Source organism: Myxocyprinus asiaticus, chromosome 30 (assembly GCF_019703515.2).
Source record: "Myxocyprinus asiaticus isolate MX2 ecotype Aquarium Trade chromosome 30, UBuf_Myxa_2, whole genome shotgun sequence".
Lineage (NCBI taxonomy): Eukaryota > Metazoa > Chordata > Actinopteri > Cypriniformes > Catostomidae > Myxocyprinus > Myxocyprinus asiaticus.
Genome location: NC_059373.1, coordinates 16558666 through 16578360, shown reverse-complemented (window position 1 = coordinate 16578360; position 19695 = coordinate 16558666). Strand labels below are relative to the sequence as shown.

Sequence of the window (19695 nt, the reverse complement as noted above, 5' to 3'; positions counted from 1 at the left end):
CTTTTTCTGCTGTAACCACTGGAGGGTCAACTTGGCCTTGTGCTTAGGGTCATTGTCGTGCTGGAAAGTCCAAAAGCGTCCCATGCGCAGCTTTCGTCCAGAAGAATGCAAATTGTCTGCCAGTATTTTCTGATAACATGCTGCATTCTTGCCATTCTTGCCATCAATTTTCACAAGATTCCCCATGCCTTTAGAGCTCACCCCCAAAACATCAGTGCGCCACCACCATGCTTCATAGTGGGGATGGTATTCTTTTCACTATAGGCCTTGTTGACCCCTCTCCAAACATAGCACTTATGGTTGTGACCATAAAGCTCTATTTTGGTCTCGTCACTCCAAATTACAGTGAGGCGTGTCAAGGTGTTGCTGGGCATATTGTAACCAGGCCTTTTTGTGGCATTGGCGCAGTAAAGGTTTTTTCGACCACGCAGCTCATTTTTGTTCAAGTATCGTCATATTGTGCTCCTTGAAACAACCACACTGTCTTTTTCCAGAGCAGCCTGTATTTCTCCTGAGGTTACCTGTGGGTTTTTCTTTGTATCCCGAACAATTCTTCTGGCAGTTGTGGCTGAAATCTTTCTTGGTCTACCTGACCTTGGCTTGGTATCAAGAGATCCCCGGATTTTCCACTTCTTAATAAGTGATTGAACAGTACTGACTGGCATTTTCAAGGCTTTGGATATCTTTTTATATCCTTTTCCATCTTTATAAAGTTCCATTACCTTGTTACGCAGGTCTTTTGACAGTTCTTTTCTGCTCCCCATGGTTCAGTATCTAGCCTGCTCAGTGCATTCACGTGAGAGCTAACAAACTCATTGACTATTTATACACAGACACTAATTGCAATTTAAAAAGCCACAGGTGTGGGAAATTAACCTTTAATTGCCATTTAAACCTGTGTGTGTCACCTTGTGTGTCTGTAACAAGGCCAAACATCCAAGGGTATGTAAACTTTTGATCAGGGCCATTTGGGTGATTTCTGTTATCATTATGATTTAAAAAGGAGCCAAACAACTATGTGATAATAAATGGCTTCTTATGATCACTACCCTTTTTTTTTGCATGATCAGTCATATTTTCAAAAATCAATGCCAAAATTTCACAATTTCTGCCAGGGTATGCAAACTTTTGAGCACAACTGTATATAATCAGTGGTGATCCACAATTTTCTTTTAAGTTTCTGAGATTTGTTATTCCAAATAAACAATATTGTTAGTGTCCTTACAAGTGGAGTCTCTTCTTCACCTGTTGTTAATTACAAGCTGGCTTGATGGTGCACTAATGGGATACTGAAAGCTTATTGGTTTGAAAAGATACCTCTGATAAAGACTGCCTATTAATACGGAAAGAGCCATTTCATTTTTCCACACGCATGGGCTACCGCGAGTGAAAGTAAAATAAATAAATACTTATTTTTCATGAATCTGAGAAACTCAAATTAGCATGTAAGATTATTAAAACAACTGTTAAGTATATCACTTTAGTTGTTATGTAAATGTTGAATAGATTTTTTAGGCTCAGTCTAACCTGGACTCCTATGTTAGATGTCTATTGTACTGTATTTACTTGGTACTGAAACCTAGTCAAATCCCAAATGTCCTCCACTGTCCAAAGCAAATAGTTTCACGACTAAGCCCAACTCCCTATTAATGCCCATGATTTTGGAATTAAATGTTCAAAGCACAAATGGGTGTCATGTTTGGGTATCCAGATACTTTTGGCCAAATAGTGTCAATTCACCTACACTTTTTTAGCTAGTGTGCCAACTCCAGTCTTGCTGTCTGACACCTGTCAATCAGTGTCAGGGTGTCTGGAAGTTCAGGGCGAGCCAGGTCACTCATACAGTAAATCATTGATGTAGTAGTGGTGTGGCTGTTCCACCATGTTGAGATGTCTCTGTCTCTGGGGATGTAACTGCTAGTGACATTACATTACAGCAATCTGTGTCCACAGATTCTCCGGCTTCTTCCTCTATCACATGACAGCCTTTGGGGAAATGGCCATTAGACACCCCCACCTGAACTGGGCACATTCACACTGTTAATGAGGTGCTAATTAGAACATATAGGCTGAACAGCAGGGGAGGGAAAAGTGAGACATCCAGTGACCCACTGTCACAGAGTTAACCAATGGTTAACTGCGCACTTTGATAAGCTTGTATCAAACATTATAGAGAACAACTCAAGGGAATAAAAAAAAAAAAAAAAAGTGGTTTCTGGCAGGGTAGCGAAAATTGAAATGTAAACAGAAAAAAAGCCCTTAAAGGCTTCACCCCAAAAATACAAATTCTGTCTTAAATTACTCACCCGCATTTTGTACAACCTGTTTGTTTGTTTTTTTCTTCCCTAGCACAAAAAATGAAATATTCAGCAGAGTGTTAGTCTCAGTCACCATTCATTTTCATTGCATCTTTTATACAGTGGTGGTGAATGGTGACCGAGGCTGTCATTCTGGTGTTCCAGGGAAGAAAGAAAACCATGCGGGATTGGACCAACATGGGGAGGGTGAGTAAAATATGAAATAATTATCTCTTTTAACTTATTGCATGCACAGGAAGGAAATACTGAAAATGCATTCTGCTTAATCAGTTTATAATGATATTTGCACTGCCTATAACTGGAATTATTTTTTACTACTGGTTTTATGAAATCGGGTAATGTTTTTTTAATCTTAGGCATGCCTTTCTGTCTTGTTCTTAACATGGATGTTTCAATTATTGATTATGCATCTGTGTGTAATAGTGAATATTATGCATTTATGTAATACACTGAATTTGTTTAGCCCATTTTTAAGATTTACGCATTTAAATTTCATTACAAAATTCCCTAAAATGTAATTAAAAATAAAATTCTGCAGTTTAAATATTTAGTTGTTTTTTATGTTATTTTATTAAGATAAATCAATTCAATTTGATGGAATTTTGTTATGAAATTGAAATGTGTTAATGCAAAAGCATATATGACTTGGAATTTGGACTTCTGAATATCAGATCTCTCACCTAAGGCAACCATTGTAAATGAGATTATCAAAGATCATAGTGATTTGAAATGCTTTGTCTAACAGAAACTTAAACTGGATGAGTGTATTGGTTTTAATGGAATAGCCTAATCCACTCAAAAATGTTCATCATTTAATGTAAGCCCGTATGACTTTCTTCTATTGAACACATATGTATATGTATACATATATAGAGAATATATATATTTATTTATTTATTTATTTATTCCATTCAGTGAAAGTTAGTAGTGACCAGGGGCCATCAAATGTTTCAAAACTGACTAGATCAGCATTCTTCCTTCTCAGAAATGTTGCTAAACTGCAAAATATTCTTTCGATTTAAAGGGATAGTACACCCAAAAATTCTCTCATCATTTACTCATGATATCCCAGTTGTGTATGACTTTCTTTCTTCTGCTCAACACATTTGAAGAAAAATAGAAAAATATCTTAGCTCAGTAGGTCCTTAAAATGCAAGCGGATGGTGATCAAACTTTTGAAGCTAAACTTCACGAGAACACCGAGTTCACATGTTCTCTCGTGTGACGTATTCGCGTTGGCATGTTATGGATGTAATCTCACCTTTTTCTCTCAGTTGAGAAATCCAGGATAAGCACACAAACAGACCATTGTGAGTAAAGAAACATATACAAATACAGATCTAAACCAAAACCAATGAAGCTTCTGTACAGAGTTCCTCCTACTCAGTTGTAAACAGTACTGCTCTTCCAGGTGTGTCACACGTACATCAGTTCTCGCGTGTCTCACGTGCCAAAGCAATAATGTCACACTCGCATACCGTTGCTGCCCGGAAGCGATTGATTAAATTTAAAGGTGCTCTCAGTAACTTTTTGCTTGTGTCATCTTGGACTTAAAGTGACACCTAGTGGCATGGATACAGCATCATTCAAAATCAATAATTTTCAGTTACAGATGCTATTGTAGAAATTCACTATACACAATCAGCCATGATTGATTTAATCCAAGAGTGAAAGTGTCCAATAGCAAGACGGTTACTGAAATTTAAGTAAGTAGTATTCAGCTGGTCATGTGATTCTAAAATGGCAGCCCCCATAAGGGTGCCCCTGCCCCATGTAGAATAAAACAGGTTACTGATATGACTAGAGTCCTCATCTCATGTGAGTGGGGATGATTTTATACATATGTTTCAAAATTAAAAATAATTTCTTTAGGAGTAAAACTTTTTTAATGGGAAAAATATTACTGAGTGCACCTTTAAAAAATACTTAAATATTTATATTTTTCACACCAAAAACGATTGCGTCGCTTTAGAAAACATTCATTTAACTGCTGGAGTCGTATGAATGACGTTTATGCTGACTATCTGTTCTTTTTGGAGTTTCAAAACTCGGATCACCATCACAAGCTAGTACTTTGTAAAGAATGTTGATGCAATGAGTCCTGCTGACAAAATGAAGGGCACCAACAAGATGCATTGTGTTTCAATGAGCAGTGGTAGTTCAGAACGCCTGCGCAGCCGGACAAAGGTCAGTTGAGAAGCAGTGTTTTGCCGAGATAAAGGCCTGTGCACAGCGTACATAATCACCCAGTTATGATAAAGCCCATTGTGTACAACTGTCCACTGTGACTTAAATTATGAAAAGGCAAACATATCTTTGTGTGCACTTGAGGAGGCACAACAGTGAGAGAAGTTTATCGTTAAATTAGGCGGTGTCCTAACCGTCCTGCTAAATTCAAACACTGGAAAGAGAGCTATGATGATGATGGAGAAAGTTATAAAGTTAAAATATTAATTAGAGAACAGAAAGTTAGTAGCTAACATAAAGAAAAGTATTTGTTTCTCTTGCACAAGTTCACTCCAGAGTTGTTGGTCCCTGACAAGATTCATTTATTAATTGGTGTTTTGAATAAATTTAAAGTTGGATAATTGCCCACAACCAGAACTTATTGCTGTTTTAGTGTCAAAATGTGCCACATGCTGCAGACCAATATTTAACATTTTACTCGGCAAAGGAAACTTTCTGTAAAGTGCTTAATTAATATTTTAGCCCATATTTCAAAGTTGTGACTGTAAACGCAAAATAATGTCATTAAAAAGCAAACAAAATGTGGTTACAGTTAGACATTTGCAATGGAAGTGAATGGGTCCTGTCCATAAATGTTAAAATAGTCATTGTTTCAAAAGTATAGCCACAAGACGTACACGTTAAACATGTTAACATGATTTTAGTGTGACAAAATCTGTTATCCAATATTAAAATTATTATTATTGTTTCCTTGATGACATAATGCCAGAATACCCTGCAAGTGATTTTATTACACTTAAACCGAGTTGTAAAGAGATTTTATTATATTTTTATTCTTTTTTTATTTTCATATTTACATCTTGTGGTTATACTTTTAAAACAGTGTATTTTAAAGTTTATGGACCGGCCCAATTTTCTTCCATTGTAAGTGCCTTACCGTAACTAATTTTTGCTTCTTTCTTTCTTTCTTTTTTAAATAAACAATGGGCAAGTCGAAAATAATTTTCTGTGGTTATCAACAGTATGCCACAAAAGCTATTGATAGAGCTTAACGTGTAGGCCTATTGAACATGCAACATTCATTAAATTTCATCCAAAATACGGGAAATCCCAGCTAATATGGGATCACTGGCAACCCATACAAAGGATCTGGTAAATATGAGCTTTTTCAACTGCATATCTCCACCCCGGATGACCTGAGGAGTGTCGCGTTGGACCAGGGGTGTAGATTCCAGGGGGAATCAAATAATCAAAACAAGCAAGTACAACCCCCCCCCCCCCCCCCAATATTTATACCATGATCAATGGAAACATGTAAATTCTTCATACTGTAACCCCCCATTTTCAAGCCAAATCTACACCCTTGCGTTGGACAACAAATTGCTTGAAATTCAAGGGGTTTTCTCCATCTTTGAAAGAATATTGTTTACATGCAAAGCAACCTCTTTTGGCTGATATATAATCGAATTGCTCGCCAAGGGCACAGCACTGATGAAAACTAAGCAAGGAGAGAAAAAAAATAAAAATGCCTTGGCTGGCATACACTTAGCTGCAAATCAGCCCATGATTAGCATACACCAATATTGCTTTTGTATTAGCTGGTGAGGAAATATGGAGGAACAAAGGGAAAGAGGAGAGGTGTGGGGTTGGTTTAAGCACTTGGTGGTAAATGGTCTGTTGATTCAATGAATGCAGTGCTTGAAGAAGGCGGGTACTCACCTGTAAGCAGTACCTGCACTTCTATGATTTACTCTACAGAGTACCGGCAGTTTTTCTTGCCAGTACTCTACCACCACTTCTCAGAGTCTCCTGGTATGATGTAATGTCTTTATTTAATGTAAGTCAGTGATTTGATGAGGCCCCCTATTCACCTTTATCTGACCCTCCAAATGATTTTGATAAAATCGCTGTAAACATCCGAGCACCCTCTGCGCAAAAAATCAGCGGTGAGTTTAACAACACTCAACACGTGCAACAGCATAGGCGGTCGTCAAATGATCCGGTCAAGTTCCAGAGGAGCACGCATGTTTAAGCCAGGCCTGGCTCCAGCTCTAAGATGTAAGGTGGGCCATAGGACCTGCCAGGTGGGCCGAAGAGTTGGAGGGGTGGGTGTAGGTGTAGTTCTCAAGGTGGGCCAAGTTCATGATTGGGTGGGCCAGGCCCACCCAGGCCCCCCTGTGGAGCTGGGCCTGGTTTAAGCTTGTCTGGGCATAGTTCAGTTACAATCTTCTCCAAAACATGAACCAGCAACTTTTGGGTGAGCGCATTTTATCATGTCTTATTCAATCAAATGTATTTATGTAAATTGTTTATCTGCTGAGTGCAGTCAAACAGACTTAAAATAAAATAAAATCAAAGCTGTTACAGAAGTGATGTCACATTTGTTCACAAAAGGTAAATCAATGATGAAAACCGAAGTGTCAGAAAATATACTGAAAATTAGCTTTTTATTCTCCATTCTTTTCTGTAGTACTTGCTCGTAAAATAAGTGTGATGCTGAACCAGCATACATGCATATATCCTGACAGTGTTTAGTTCTAAATACAGATGTGTGTCAGCATTCACAATCCTGAACATCATCAAAACAGTTTGTTCACCGTTTCTAATGATTATTATCTGCACAAGTGTCTGTCTCCTGTGTGCAAATCCATGTGTGTAGGACAAGGAAAGTCTAATTTTTCCCTCATTGAATGGGAGGATAATAAAAATTTCATAGACATAATGCTCTTTTTTTAGTTTTAGGCTACATTTATTTTGTGTAAAATACAGTTCTACATTAAATTGCCATTGTTCTCTTATGTAGGTTGATATTGTCAAAGATACAGACTTAAGCAGATCGAAATATTCTTCCTCAGTTTTCATAAACAATGACCCTACATTAATTGTATGTTTTTATTTTCAAAGAAAAGTTAATCAAAACTTATTTGTTAGTTGAGGGTGTGAGGTCATGTTTGTTTTTCAGCCAGATCTTAAGAAGGAATTTACACTCAGACCTTAAACCTGTTAATTAAATTCCTCTTTTAATGTAATAAAATACCATTTTAATTTAAATAAAAAAATATTATTAATAGTTTAAACAGTTCCGTTTACAAAACGCCACATTTATTTACTTATTTTTAAATAAACAATGTATGTTGCGGACAAAAACGGTCTCAGATATATTTCCCTCAAAAAAATCTAGTTTAATACTAACAAGAAGAGTACCTGCACTTTTTTTCTTCCACTTCAAGCAATGAATGAATGGGTGGAAATAGTAATGTGCCTGTTTATTAATTAGCCTGTATATGAAACTGTTTAAGCAGACACAGTACTTCACAGTGCGATAGTCTCTGAAGATTTCAAATGTCTTTGCAAGCTTCTTTACCAGAGACTTCTACAAAGCAATAGTCTGGAAGTCAGCCAAACCCTCTAGAATCAAAGCCTGTCGGCCATCAAACTCCTGACTATGAAGCCACCTCCATCTGAGTGACAGTTACTCTGCCAGTATCCCACAGTGTGGAGAGCCAACTGGCTGTGTGTACAGAGGAGTCCTGAGAGAGGCTGTCTTCAAAGAGTCACTCTGTCCTGTCTCTTCAACATCCACTGGCCGAGAACACTGAGGTCGGGGACCTTTCCTCAGGGTTTGGATGGCCTTTGACTTTGAAGGTAGGTAAAGAGTTCATGGGACAAAAACAAGAAAGAGCGTGGGGAAAAATGGAGACCATGAATGCTTACTTTTGCAGCTGTCACTGTAAGAGAACCTTTGAGAAGAGGTTATGCCAATTGTGGATAGCATTCATCCTCATTTTTATCTCAAAGGAATGTTTTGATATTGAATCAACTGGTACTGAAACAGCTAAATCCAAAGGAGAGGTCACCATCCATGTCAGATGGCTTTTCAGGCTAGTGATCTGAGCCAAGAAACTCAAGTGAAGCAGCAAGTTTTAGCAAAGTATTTTAAAGCACCTAAGAATGGAAATTCATCATTAACTTACTCATGTCGTTCCAAGCCCTTTTCTTTTTTCCATAGAACACAAAATTAGATTTTTTGAAAGAGGTTCACGCTGCTCTTTTCTATACAACGAAAACAGTGTTAAGCTCCAAAAATGACAAAAAAAGGACCATAAAAGTTGTTCACATGACTTGTGCACTGTATTTAAAGTGTTCTGAAGCCATACACTAACTTTAGAAATGTAATGTGTTTGGAAATAATGCAATTATGCTTTTTTTTTTTTTTTTTTTAACTATAAAATTGTTTGGATTGAAAAGATCTCAATTTATCAAATCCACTGGCACAATATCTCCAGTCATATCAAGAGATTTTCTTTGAAAACTCTAAGGACTAGATAAAGTTATATATAATGAGCTCTTAACCAACAGTCTTGTGGGACAAAAGACAAAACAATTGGAGAGTGATCAATAGCAGTTGCACACAGCACTGTGAGAGGTCAGAGGTTTCATTTGGATTGTATGTCGTGACTCGGCGAGCACAGGGATACCACAATCCACTGACTTAGGTTTATCAACCGTCAAAAGGTTAGATCCAGCTCTCCAGACTGAACAGAATAATCAATAGACCTGAGTAGGCCCAGAATAGTAGCCACTGAACAGTGCACACAAAGCACCCAAGTTGATTAAAAAATGGCAGAAAAAATAATGAAAATCAGATTTAACTTAATTTCAATTTACTAATTTGTTAAATTGTTTTAGTGCTGCAAAGTTTGTTGCATTCTAAAAAAATAAAATAAAAATAAAATAAAAAAATAAATTTAAAAAATGACAGAAAAAAATAAGCTCTTTATTGATTCATGTAATTATTTAAAGTATTAATGCTAAAATACCACACCTGCAGTCGCGAGTTCAAATCCAGGGCCTGCTGAGTGACTCCAGCCAGGTTTCATAAGCAACCAAATTGGCCCGGTTGCTAGGGAGCGAAAAGTCACATGGGGTAACCTCCTCGTGGTCACTATAATGTGGTTCGCTCTAAATGGGGCATGTGGTTAGTTGCGTGTGGATGCCGCGGAGAATAGCGTGAAACCTCCACATGCTTTATGTCTCCGTGGTAACGCCATGAACAAGCCACATGATAAGATGTGCGGATTAACGTCTCAGACGCGGAGGCAACTGAGATTCATCCTCCGCCACACGGATTGAGGCAAGTCACTACACCACCACGAGGATTTACAGCACATTGGGAATTGGGCATTCCAAATTCGGGAGAAAAAAGTGAGGAAAAAAAAAGTATTAATGCTAAAAAAATAATATTATGAATTAAATAAAACATGCATTTAAGATATTTAAGATAATTTCAAAATATTGAAATTAATTTCAAGTTTAATGCTAAAAAATATATTTAATATATATTTAATCCATGTTTTAAGACATATGCATTCTGATGAGACAATAAGTAAAAGCACACACAACAAATTGCTAAAATGTTTTATTTTATTAATTATTATTATTATCATCGTCATCATCATCATTATTATTCAAGTTTAGATGTAACAGACATCTTTGCCATCTTTTTTTTAAATCTTTTTGCATGTAAAAACCTACCACACAAAAATAAAAACAAAACGTTAAGGTGGCAGAAAGAAAAAAATAAATCCTAAATCATCATATATGCACTTTTAATGCAGCAAGTTTAAAATCAATAACATTCTAAGAATAATGGTTAAAACATTTACATATTTATGCCCTTCGCATTGACCTTGGCCATACCAGCTTCCAGGCTTCATCAAATACTCCTTGTTTTTCAATATTGTTAAAGCCTTGCACAAGACCTTCAAAAAATAGGCAAGATCTTTTTCTATTATAATGCAGTACCTGTACTTAGCATGCTGATAACACATTTAATCTTTCTTCCTTTGCAATAAACAAGAGTAACTGAAGTGCAAGCATTTACGTATTTTCAAATTAAAGTGAAAGAATTGCCATTTAGAGAAAAACATAAAAAAATAAACATACAGAATTATTTATGTTATCTAATACCCAACTGTATAAATGGTCTGGCGAAAAGCAATGGTTTATAAATGATATCAGTAATTTTTCAAGAGGCATTATCAGTTAAGCAGCGTTGTAAGGCTAGTTTCTGAGAAATACAGAAAGAGCAAATTAGACATTTGGAGCCTGAACCTCTCTCCCTTTTTCCCCCCATTTCATATAAATAATGTCTGTATCACGTCAGACTCAACTCACTCAACCTATGGCCATGAAAAGGGGCAAGTGTGTAGAAGCAAAGATAAGAGGACAAAACAAAAAAGACATTTGTCAAGGGATGTTCAAATGATTTAAAGCCTATTTTCCATTAAAGTAGAATGGAAAGCTGTAAAGATGCATAAACAGCTTTGCAATATATCAAGTTTCTGTTTGGGATTAGAGATTATTTCGAGCTCATTATTACTTAAGACAGTTTTTCAGTTGTGCAGGTAGACAGTTGTCCACTCGACATGATACAAATTGCAAAAGAAGCACAAACCAAAGTACAACCAGGTGAAGCAAGACTAAAAATAACAATGTTATGTTAAGTAATGTTAGGCACCAGAAACACCTGCAATTGAGTTTCATCAACAGTACACAATCTTTAAACAAAACGGTTAAAAATTCGAATGTACTTTTAATTCAATTTTTGTTGGTAAATCCACTGAGAACTAATCTGAGAATAATAGGGGGAATGGAATGAATTTAGACTTGCTAAGTGTTATTATTTAGAGCCCTTTGCTCTCAAAAAAATATCAAATAAAGCTCATCTCACATAAGATGAGCAGGAGACAAATACAGGAAGACTTCAGTTCAATACAACAAGTTACATCATCTACAAAGCCCAAGTACATGGTAAGGAGAGGCAACAGTAAAGCATGACGCTTGGAATGAATAATGCCCTTTTGTGGCCAAGGACGACAGAGAAAAAAGAAAAAAAAAAAAAAATAGTACTTTTGTTAAATGTTCCACCTTTGGAGGAAAAGAAATAAAATTGTCTTACTGTTTTCGTGGAAAAAAGTTAAGTCAAAATAACAGGTGTTGCTTCATTACGTCGTTTGCTACATTTGAAAATGTAAACGTTTTTCAGAGCCAAGCTCAGGGCCCTTATTCAGATGCAGGTTCAATGTTGCATATCAACATTTCATGTAGAAAATACTTTGTACAATATATCAGGCACTGATAGATAATATGATTTTACTATTAACAACCTAGAAAAAAATAGTATTTTAATTCCTTCCCAAATTTCTAGAGTAACAAGAATTGCATCCCAGCAACTAAGGCAGCAGCTTAAAAGTTTTGATGGAATTCTGTGACTTGAGTTACCTAACCCTATCTCTTCCAAAAAAACACAACAACAAACAGTAAAACATAAGATATTTAGTATAATATTAACTAAAAACAGTAAGACTAAACTAATGTTGTCTATTTCAGCCACACACATTCCCTGAGGATGCTGGATGTTTGTTTGAGGACGCCAGTCAGTTATGCTGTTGCCATAGTGACAGGCGACTTCCACATTTTCCTACACTGAGCCACACATGCAGAAACATCCTCATTTAAAAAAAAAATCAGTACAAGGTAAGAGAAATTTCCAAAAAATCTGTGAAAACACACAGCAACAATAAAAAAGCAATAATTACATTTGAGTAGATGTACCTTGCTTGCTGAAATGCCTTGTCAAAATTACATATCTTGATTAAAGAAAATATATCTTAATTGAGTAGCTACTTGTACCGATTTCTTCAAAAGCAGTTCTTGTTCATTACAAGTGGAAATAGATAATAGCTTTTGTGTGTTTGTATGAGCTCCCACAAAAATGCTACGCTGACTGAAGTTTCTTACATTGGTTGCTTAGGCACCATGATCCTTCTTGGCACATTTTGAGCAAAAAGTTCAATGCATTTATTCGAAATATTGTTTTAGACTGCAGAGTCTCCCATTGAGTTCCTTACTGATCTAATTGTGCTAGGACTGCAGGTAAACTAGACCATAAAGCTCATTGGTTAGAGGGGTTGGCATTTGCCTCAGGGGCTGCCCGGTGGAGGCCTCGCTGGATGTGGGTTGTGAAATCGTACTTATCAGCGCAAGCATGCAGGCAGATACTGCACTGGAATGGCCCACCATCACCGTGGCAACTCATGTGCAGGGCGTACAGGACCTCGTCCAAGAAGACAATGCCACAGTGGGCACATTTGCTGGACAGATCATCTTGTGTGGCCTGATCAACCCTCTCCGGTTTGGGGACTTGCGAAGCAGAACTGTCCTCTTCGCTATCCAAGGGCCGATCCATCTCCTTCTCCCTTTCTAAAGCAGGTGATGCCTGTTTCTCGGCAGTGACATTTTCCTTGGTAACAAGGGCCCCATTGGGCATCGGACTAGGTTTGGAATGCTTGATGGCCAGGTCGAGTGGGGTATCGCTCTCAGGTCCAGAGGTCGGTGGAGGTGGTAAATGAGGCGGTAAGCTGAAGGTGGGGTAAGGCACAAAGCTTTGGCACGGATTGGGTAGGCCAGCCACGTGGCCCAAGTAGTGGCCCGGGTTGCTTGGCACAGACATCTTGTACTTAGTCCAGAAGCGCAACCAGTCTGTTTCACTTTGCAGGTCATTGTGGAGGAAGGGTAGGCTAAAGAACGGGTACTGATACTTTTCGATGGGGCTCCCGGGAGGTGAGTAGCTGGCCTGCTTTGATGGACGCATGTACTTCTCGATAGGGCTGCCCCGTTCTGAGCCCCCCTTACCATCCCCGCTCTGGGATCCTGCAGCAAGCCCATTAGCTTCGGCTCCTCCATCTGCAGGGCTCTTGTGCATGTGTAGTGGAGGCATACGCTTGTGGATCTCCAGCGTCTGGTTGACAAGGAAAGCGTGGGTGGAGCGGGGACTCGGGTGACTTTTGGGCCCTGAGGGACCATAAGTCTCAAATTTACCCAGCTGGACTTGGGACTCAGTCCGTGATAAAGACCCATCAGATCCAGATTCTTCAGTTCTCCTCTCCAAAGGGCTGCCATTTAAGCGTTCCTCACTGTTGACACGCTGCTGCTTGGACCCCACCTGCTCAGACGGAACTGGGTCGGGGTTTAGGCGCTTACGCGTCCGCCGACGGATGATCTGCTCTCCGTTGTTTTGCTTGATAATGTTCAGCGGTCTGGGGGTCTGAAAAAGAAACATTCAAATGATTCTTCAGTGCTATGTTGAAATAACCATGTCTTTGCATTCCCTATAATAATCTTCACATATTCACTACAAAGTCAAAAGTATGTGGACACCCCCTTCTAAGTAAAGGACTTGGCTATTCCAGTAAAGACACATTTGTAAAGCATGGGCAAAATGTAGTAACTCCACATTTAGTCAAAATTGAGTTATGACCTAAATTGGATCTCTTAGACTATGATCTGTCTTGTGACAGATGGGTTTGGCTCAACTATGCTCAGATTCAGTGTGGAAATTTGATAAACCACAACTGTTAAGTTCAACAAGCACATATGGGAATGGTGTTCAGGTGTCCTCATACAGTACTTTTGGCCATATGATGTATTTAATATTGAATATAAACCTCCACTTTTTATTGAACACTCAGATGTGGCCCAAAAACAAAAGACAGCAGCCGGATGTTGAAAATGTCAGGTTTGTAATATTGATTTGGGAAAGCTTTTAAACAACCTCCAAGTGTTTAAAAAACACAAAACAAATACACAAGTGTGTTTAAGCGAGACTGGGCTTGCATCTATTTTTATTGCCTCTTAAAAAGGTCTTTGATCTAATATTGTGATTTTAGTGAAATTATTTATCCCTTCTGGGAGTCTGAGGACACACTCCTGTAATTAGGCTGGTTAGCATAGTAATCTGCCATCAAAAGGCTATTAATTACTGCTTTGTTGTAATTAGACTCTGTAGCCTAGCTTAAATTCCAAGTAGTTCAGTGATTTTACAAATGTAAGTGAATGTTAACTAGTAGAGTACACTCTCAATCCCTTAAGTCAGTGATTTTTAGGAGTTTCTAAAACTTAGTCAGGGTAGACAGCATACTGTATTTAATTTGCCTCAAATGAAATTAAGGCTGTGGGGAACAAATGTACAGTCTGTTCAATGGATTGTACTGTTGTGTAGCTGTTGTCAATTGCTCAGCCAACAAAAAGCTAAAAATTCATAAAATAATAATAATATAATAATAATAATAATAATAATAAAAACTTTATATACACATACATACATTGAAAAACATGAAAATTAAACATGGCTTAAGACCTCAGCCAAAAATCTAAATTCTGGAATACATAAGGAGATCAGTCACCACTCACTTTCATTGCATCACTTTTCCATACAATGGAAGTGTATTGGTGACTGAGACTAAGATTACTTGCACTTTAAATACATTTGAAAATGTATCTTTTTCTCTATGTTTTGGCCTTCCATCCACACTGAGACCGTTTTTGTCCAACAGAAACTGAGCTTTTCAAAAATGCTCTCCCAAATGGACAAATTTGAAAACGCTGTATTAGTGTAGTAAAGTTTTTGGATTAATTACCGAAAGGGTGAAACTATTATCAACTGTGCTACTTTCCGAGAATAAGCCTGAGGAAACTGTATTTTCCTTCTCATTTCTCATCATTTATGTCCATGCTAAAATGGAAACTACTGTGGTTGGAGAGAAGTGAGGTACATTTTCATGCAACAGAAGGGAAAGAATGGAACAATTGTTTTTTCGATCATTACTGATTTATCTTGACTCATCTATAATCTATTTTTCTGTGCTCAGATTCCACAGTGCCTCTTGTAGGCAGTGGCACAAGTGGAATTTTTTTTTAGTAAGGTGACGCAGAGAACTCATTTTGTTCTCTGCTGTACAGCCAGAGAGATTCTTCCATGTCCTCACTTACTCACTGCAGAGATCACCCACAAATCATCCGGAGCCAGAGATAATTGGCAGAAGAACAGGGTGAAGCCATGTCGCACCCTCCCCCCTCCCATAATTTCTACAGATCTGTGGAAGGCACCCTACAACCAACACCGCCACCCTATTGCTTGTTGACATTGAGGTGGAGACACACTGGGGGAACTAATCATGTATGGATGCAACTTGCCTTTGTAGCACCCAGATCCACCATCATGTTCCCTGTGTAAGGAAAGAAATCCCTCTCAAAGAGGAGCAAACTGAATAACAGAAGCTTTAGGAGTGTTCAGTATGACAGAAGGTACATATCATTCTCCTGTACCCTGTGAATTTTCTCCTTTTATTTATGCAAAAATGTGGCTCCAACAAAGCCATCTCAACCTAGCCTTTGGCTCTGTACCATATGTTCAAAGGGAAGAAATAGGAGATGCATATTTTGAGGAATGCTGGGCCACTGGGGGACAGAGTAAAATCTAAAACAAATATAACTGTGCTGCATAAGTTCAGTTAATGCTCTGTGATGGATGGTGTTAGAATGAAAGCTCTCATTTTTTGGAACTTGTCAGACTGTCTGTCTGAAGAGAGGAAGGGGATGAAAGTCTGACAAATAGAAAGAGTGCCCTCTACTGCTAGACCATGTCAGGTCCTCTCTACACACTCCATAGAGTCGGATTCTTTCCTCTTCTCTGTTTCTATTTTATTCTTGATTTATCAACTGGCTTATCTCAGATATGAGTACCTGACATTTACCATTTCTGTTTTAGGCATTCAATCAAAACAGAGGCAATAAAATATTCGCTTTTCACAACCTGCGATTATATCTACGCCTCTCCGCCACAACAAAAACAACTGACAAGACATATTTTAGGTTAAAATTTTGTCAGAATTTACTCACCCCTAGGTAATTTCTATTCTATAGTATTTTAATTCTTCTGTGGAACATAAAATGATACCTGAGGATGAATGTCTGAGCTTCTGTTGTCCATACAAGAAAAGTGATTAGTGATTTATACTGCCAAGCTCCAAAAAAAAGGTGAAGAATTTTTAATAGAATATAAAAAGTCATACTGTGTTCAGATGACATGGTGCAGAGTAAATTACAACAAAATGAACTAAACTCAGCAAAAAAAGAAAGGTCCCTTTTTCAGGACACTGTATTTTAAAGATAATTTTGTAATAATCTTTAAATACAAAAATTAAGTTTTCAATGCTTGTTCAATGAACCATAAACAATTAATGAACATGCACCTGTGGAACGGTCGTTTAGACACTTAACAGCTTACAGACGGTAAGCAATTAAAGTCACAGTTATAAAAACTTAGGACACTAAAGAGACCTTTCTACTGACTCTTAATATAAAAAAAAAGATCTCCTGGGTCCCTGCTCATCTGCGTGAACGTGCCTTAGGCATGCTGCATGGAGGCATGAGTACTGCAGATGTGGCCAGGGCAATAAATTGCAATGTCCGTACTGTGAGACAGCACTACAGGGAGACAGGAAGGACAGCTGATTATCCTCCCAGTGGCAGACCACGTGTAACAACACCTGCACAGTATATCACACCTGTGGGACAGGTACAGGATGGCAACAACTGCCTGAGTTACACCAGGATTGCACAATCCCTCCATCAATGCTCAGACTGTCTGCAGTAAGCTGAGAGAGGCTGGACTGAGGGCTTGTAGGCCTGTTGTAAGGCAGGTCCTTACCAGACATCACCGTCATCAGCATCGCCTATGAGCACAAACCCACCTTCGCTGGACCAGACAGGACTGGCAAAAAGTGCTCTTCACTGACAAGTCACGATTATGTCTCACCAGGGGTGATGGTCGGACTTGCATTTATCATCGAAGGAATGAGCATTACACCGAGGCCTGTACTCTGAAGCGGGATCGATTTGGAAGTGGAGGTTCTGTCATGGTCTGGGGCGGTGTGTCACAGCATCATCAGACTGAGCTTATGGTCATTGCAGGCAATCTCAACGCTGTGCGTTACAGGGAAGACATCCTCCTCCCTTATGTGGTACCCTTCCTGCAGGCTCATCCTGACATGACCCTCCAGCATGACAATGCCACCAGCCATACTGCTCGTTCTGTGCGTGATTTCCTGCAAGACAGGAATGTCAGTGTTCTGCCATGGCCAGTGAAGAGCCCGGATCTCAATCCCATTGAGCATGTCTGGGACCTGTTGGATCGGAGGGTGAGTGCTAAGGCCATTCCCCCCAGAAATGTCTGGGAACTTGCAAGTGCCTTGGTGGAAGAGTGGGGTAACATCTCACAGCAAGAACTGGCAAATCTGGTGCAGTCCATGAGGAGGAGATGGACTGAAGTAATGGACTTAATGCAGCTGGTGGCCACACCAGATTCTGACTGTTACTTTTGATTTTGACTCCCCCTTTGTTCAGTTTATGTCTTAGTTGTTGAATCTTTTTATGTTCATACAAATATTTATGCATGTTAAGTCTGCTGAAAAAAAAAGCAGTTGAAAGTGAGAGGACGTATCTTTTTTTGTTAAGTTTATATGTTTGGTGGCCGTTGTGCATTTATTGGTGTTGCATCAAATACAATTTTAATCTCTGCATTTTATGGTACAAAGAAAAACAGAATATTATGCAGTTCTGTATTTTGTGCACACATCACTTCTTGTGTCCCTTGTGTAGCACATTAATAAAAAAAAAAAGAAAAGAATTCTAAGTTCTCCTGTTTTGTAATAATATATAACTGATCGTTAAGTCAATACAATCACAGCTTGGCAAGCAACTGTTCCTCTCTATGAAAAATATATTAAATCCTAAAACTGAGGTACCTGGAAGTAATGGTCAAAAGTACTTAATTCTTGGTACTGCTGACAAAATACACAAACAACCATCTCTTCACTCTTTTTCACATACTCAGCAAAGTTAAATATATCTCTATTCATATAATCTCATCTAGCTTGGACAGTTAGAGTAAGAACGGTGTATGAAACCGAGAAAATATATATATTTTTTATAATACTGAATGTGAACAAAACCTCATTGCTATTCTAGAGTTCACCACTATTTTTTCTACCTTTTGGGTTTTCTTGTTTCAAGGGGTGGTCAGAGTTTGGGAGCTGAGGGAAACTTTTTTTTAAAGAATGCTCCACATATCCATGATGGTGAATCTCAAGTTAAAAACCGAGGCGGCCACGGGTTTTATGTCGGACATGACGCACAACTGTGTGCACGTCAAGCCCTATTAATAGAAGATAAAATCTGAGACATTTATTATTGCAATGTGTTTTGGCCCAGACCTCCATTTAGGGCCATCTAAAATGTGGTTTTATGAGGTGCTATTATGAAATGATTTCTGTACAGCTTATAAAAGTTTTTATTCTAAAGTATAAAAAGTACTACTGGAAACCAACTGCGGGGCTGACGTGAAGGACAAAGTCTCCGCTGGTAAGTACGGCATCAGTGAAACAGTCATCCCGATTATTTCTCAAACCAAGGACTTGAAAGACTACAAGAAGTCTTCTACTAAACGCACCCCCCATCCCTCTCTCTCTCCTCCAGGAATCAAACTGGCAACAATGATTTAGCATCCAACAGCTAAAACCAAAAACACAAACATCAGACAAACAAACAATCATACAGTCAGTGTTTCGAGGGTCCCTGCGGGCTGTTATTTCTCTGCGTCGTGTTTATTAGCTTCTAGTGGAGTGCGATGTACACAACCTTATGGTCCAATACAGAAGCTACTTTTTGGTAAAAGAACAAAGAAAAGCACAACAAATACAAAAAAGTGTATGCCACACTGGTCATTCAGTCCACTGCTAGAATGTAGGGGCATTAGATTATCTCACCACAAAGTTATGAGAGTTATTTCATCAAAGGTGAGTGTTGAGCTATAACTGATGAAATACAGACCTATGCGATCGATATTTTTATTAGAAAAGCTGAGGGAAATCAAAATGTTCAGTGTTCCAGTGCTGGATGTAATCATTTGAATAAAAAACAAATGTTTGGCTTTGGTCTGGGTTTGCAAACTGTAGTAATTAATTATAAATAATCCCTTCCCTTAAAGACACCATAAAATAGTTTGACGAGCGCAGTTTTCATTACTGTGTTGGCGTAAATCCTATTGAAACTGCAAGTTTAGGTGGGATGCATCAAAGGGATTGTCCCTTTTAAAATAATAGCCAATAGGCTTTAGTTACATCACAGCCATGAACTATGATTTGCTACTTGCTAATTGGTTACAGGTGTTATTAAGGGGAGAGACGGTATTCTATAGCACATCTGATTGGACAAAACTCTATATAATGGAAGGAATATCAATATCATAGGTTCATACTCCTGAAAATGAGAGACTGTATATTTTAAT

At 38.3% G+C, this 19695-nt stretch overlaps 1 protein-coding gene across 6 annotated transcripts in view; it reads right to left on the bottom strand.

The window, feature by feature from the left end:
- Nucleotides 1-9920: 9920 nt before the first annotated feature.
- trps1 (trichorhinophalangeal syndrome I) overlaps nucleotides 9921-19695 on the bottom strand; it is a 221675-nt gene continuing 211900 nt past the window's right edge. For all 6 annotated transcript variants that reach the window (XM_051663822.1, XM_051663821.1, XM_051663827.1 and 3 more), the window contains one exon: nucleotides 9921-13614. In XM_051663822.1, the coding sequence (XP_051519782.1) occupies nucleotides 12463-13614 (1152 nt within the window). In that variant the 3' untranslated portion in view covers nucleotides 9921-12462. The remainder of the gene's footprint in view (nucleotides 13615-19695) is intronic.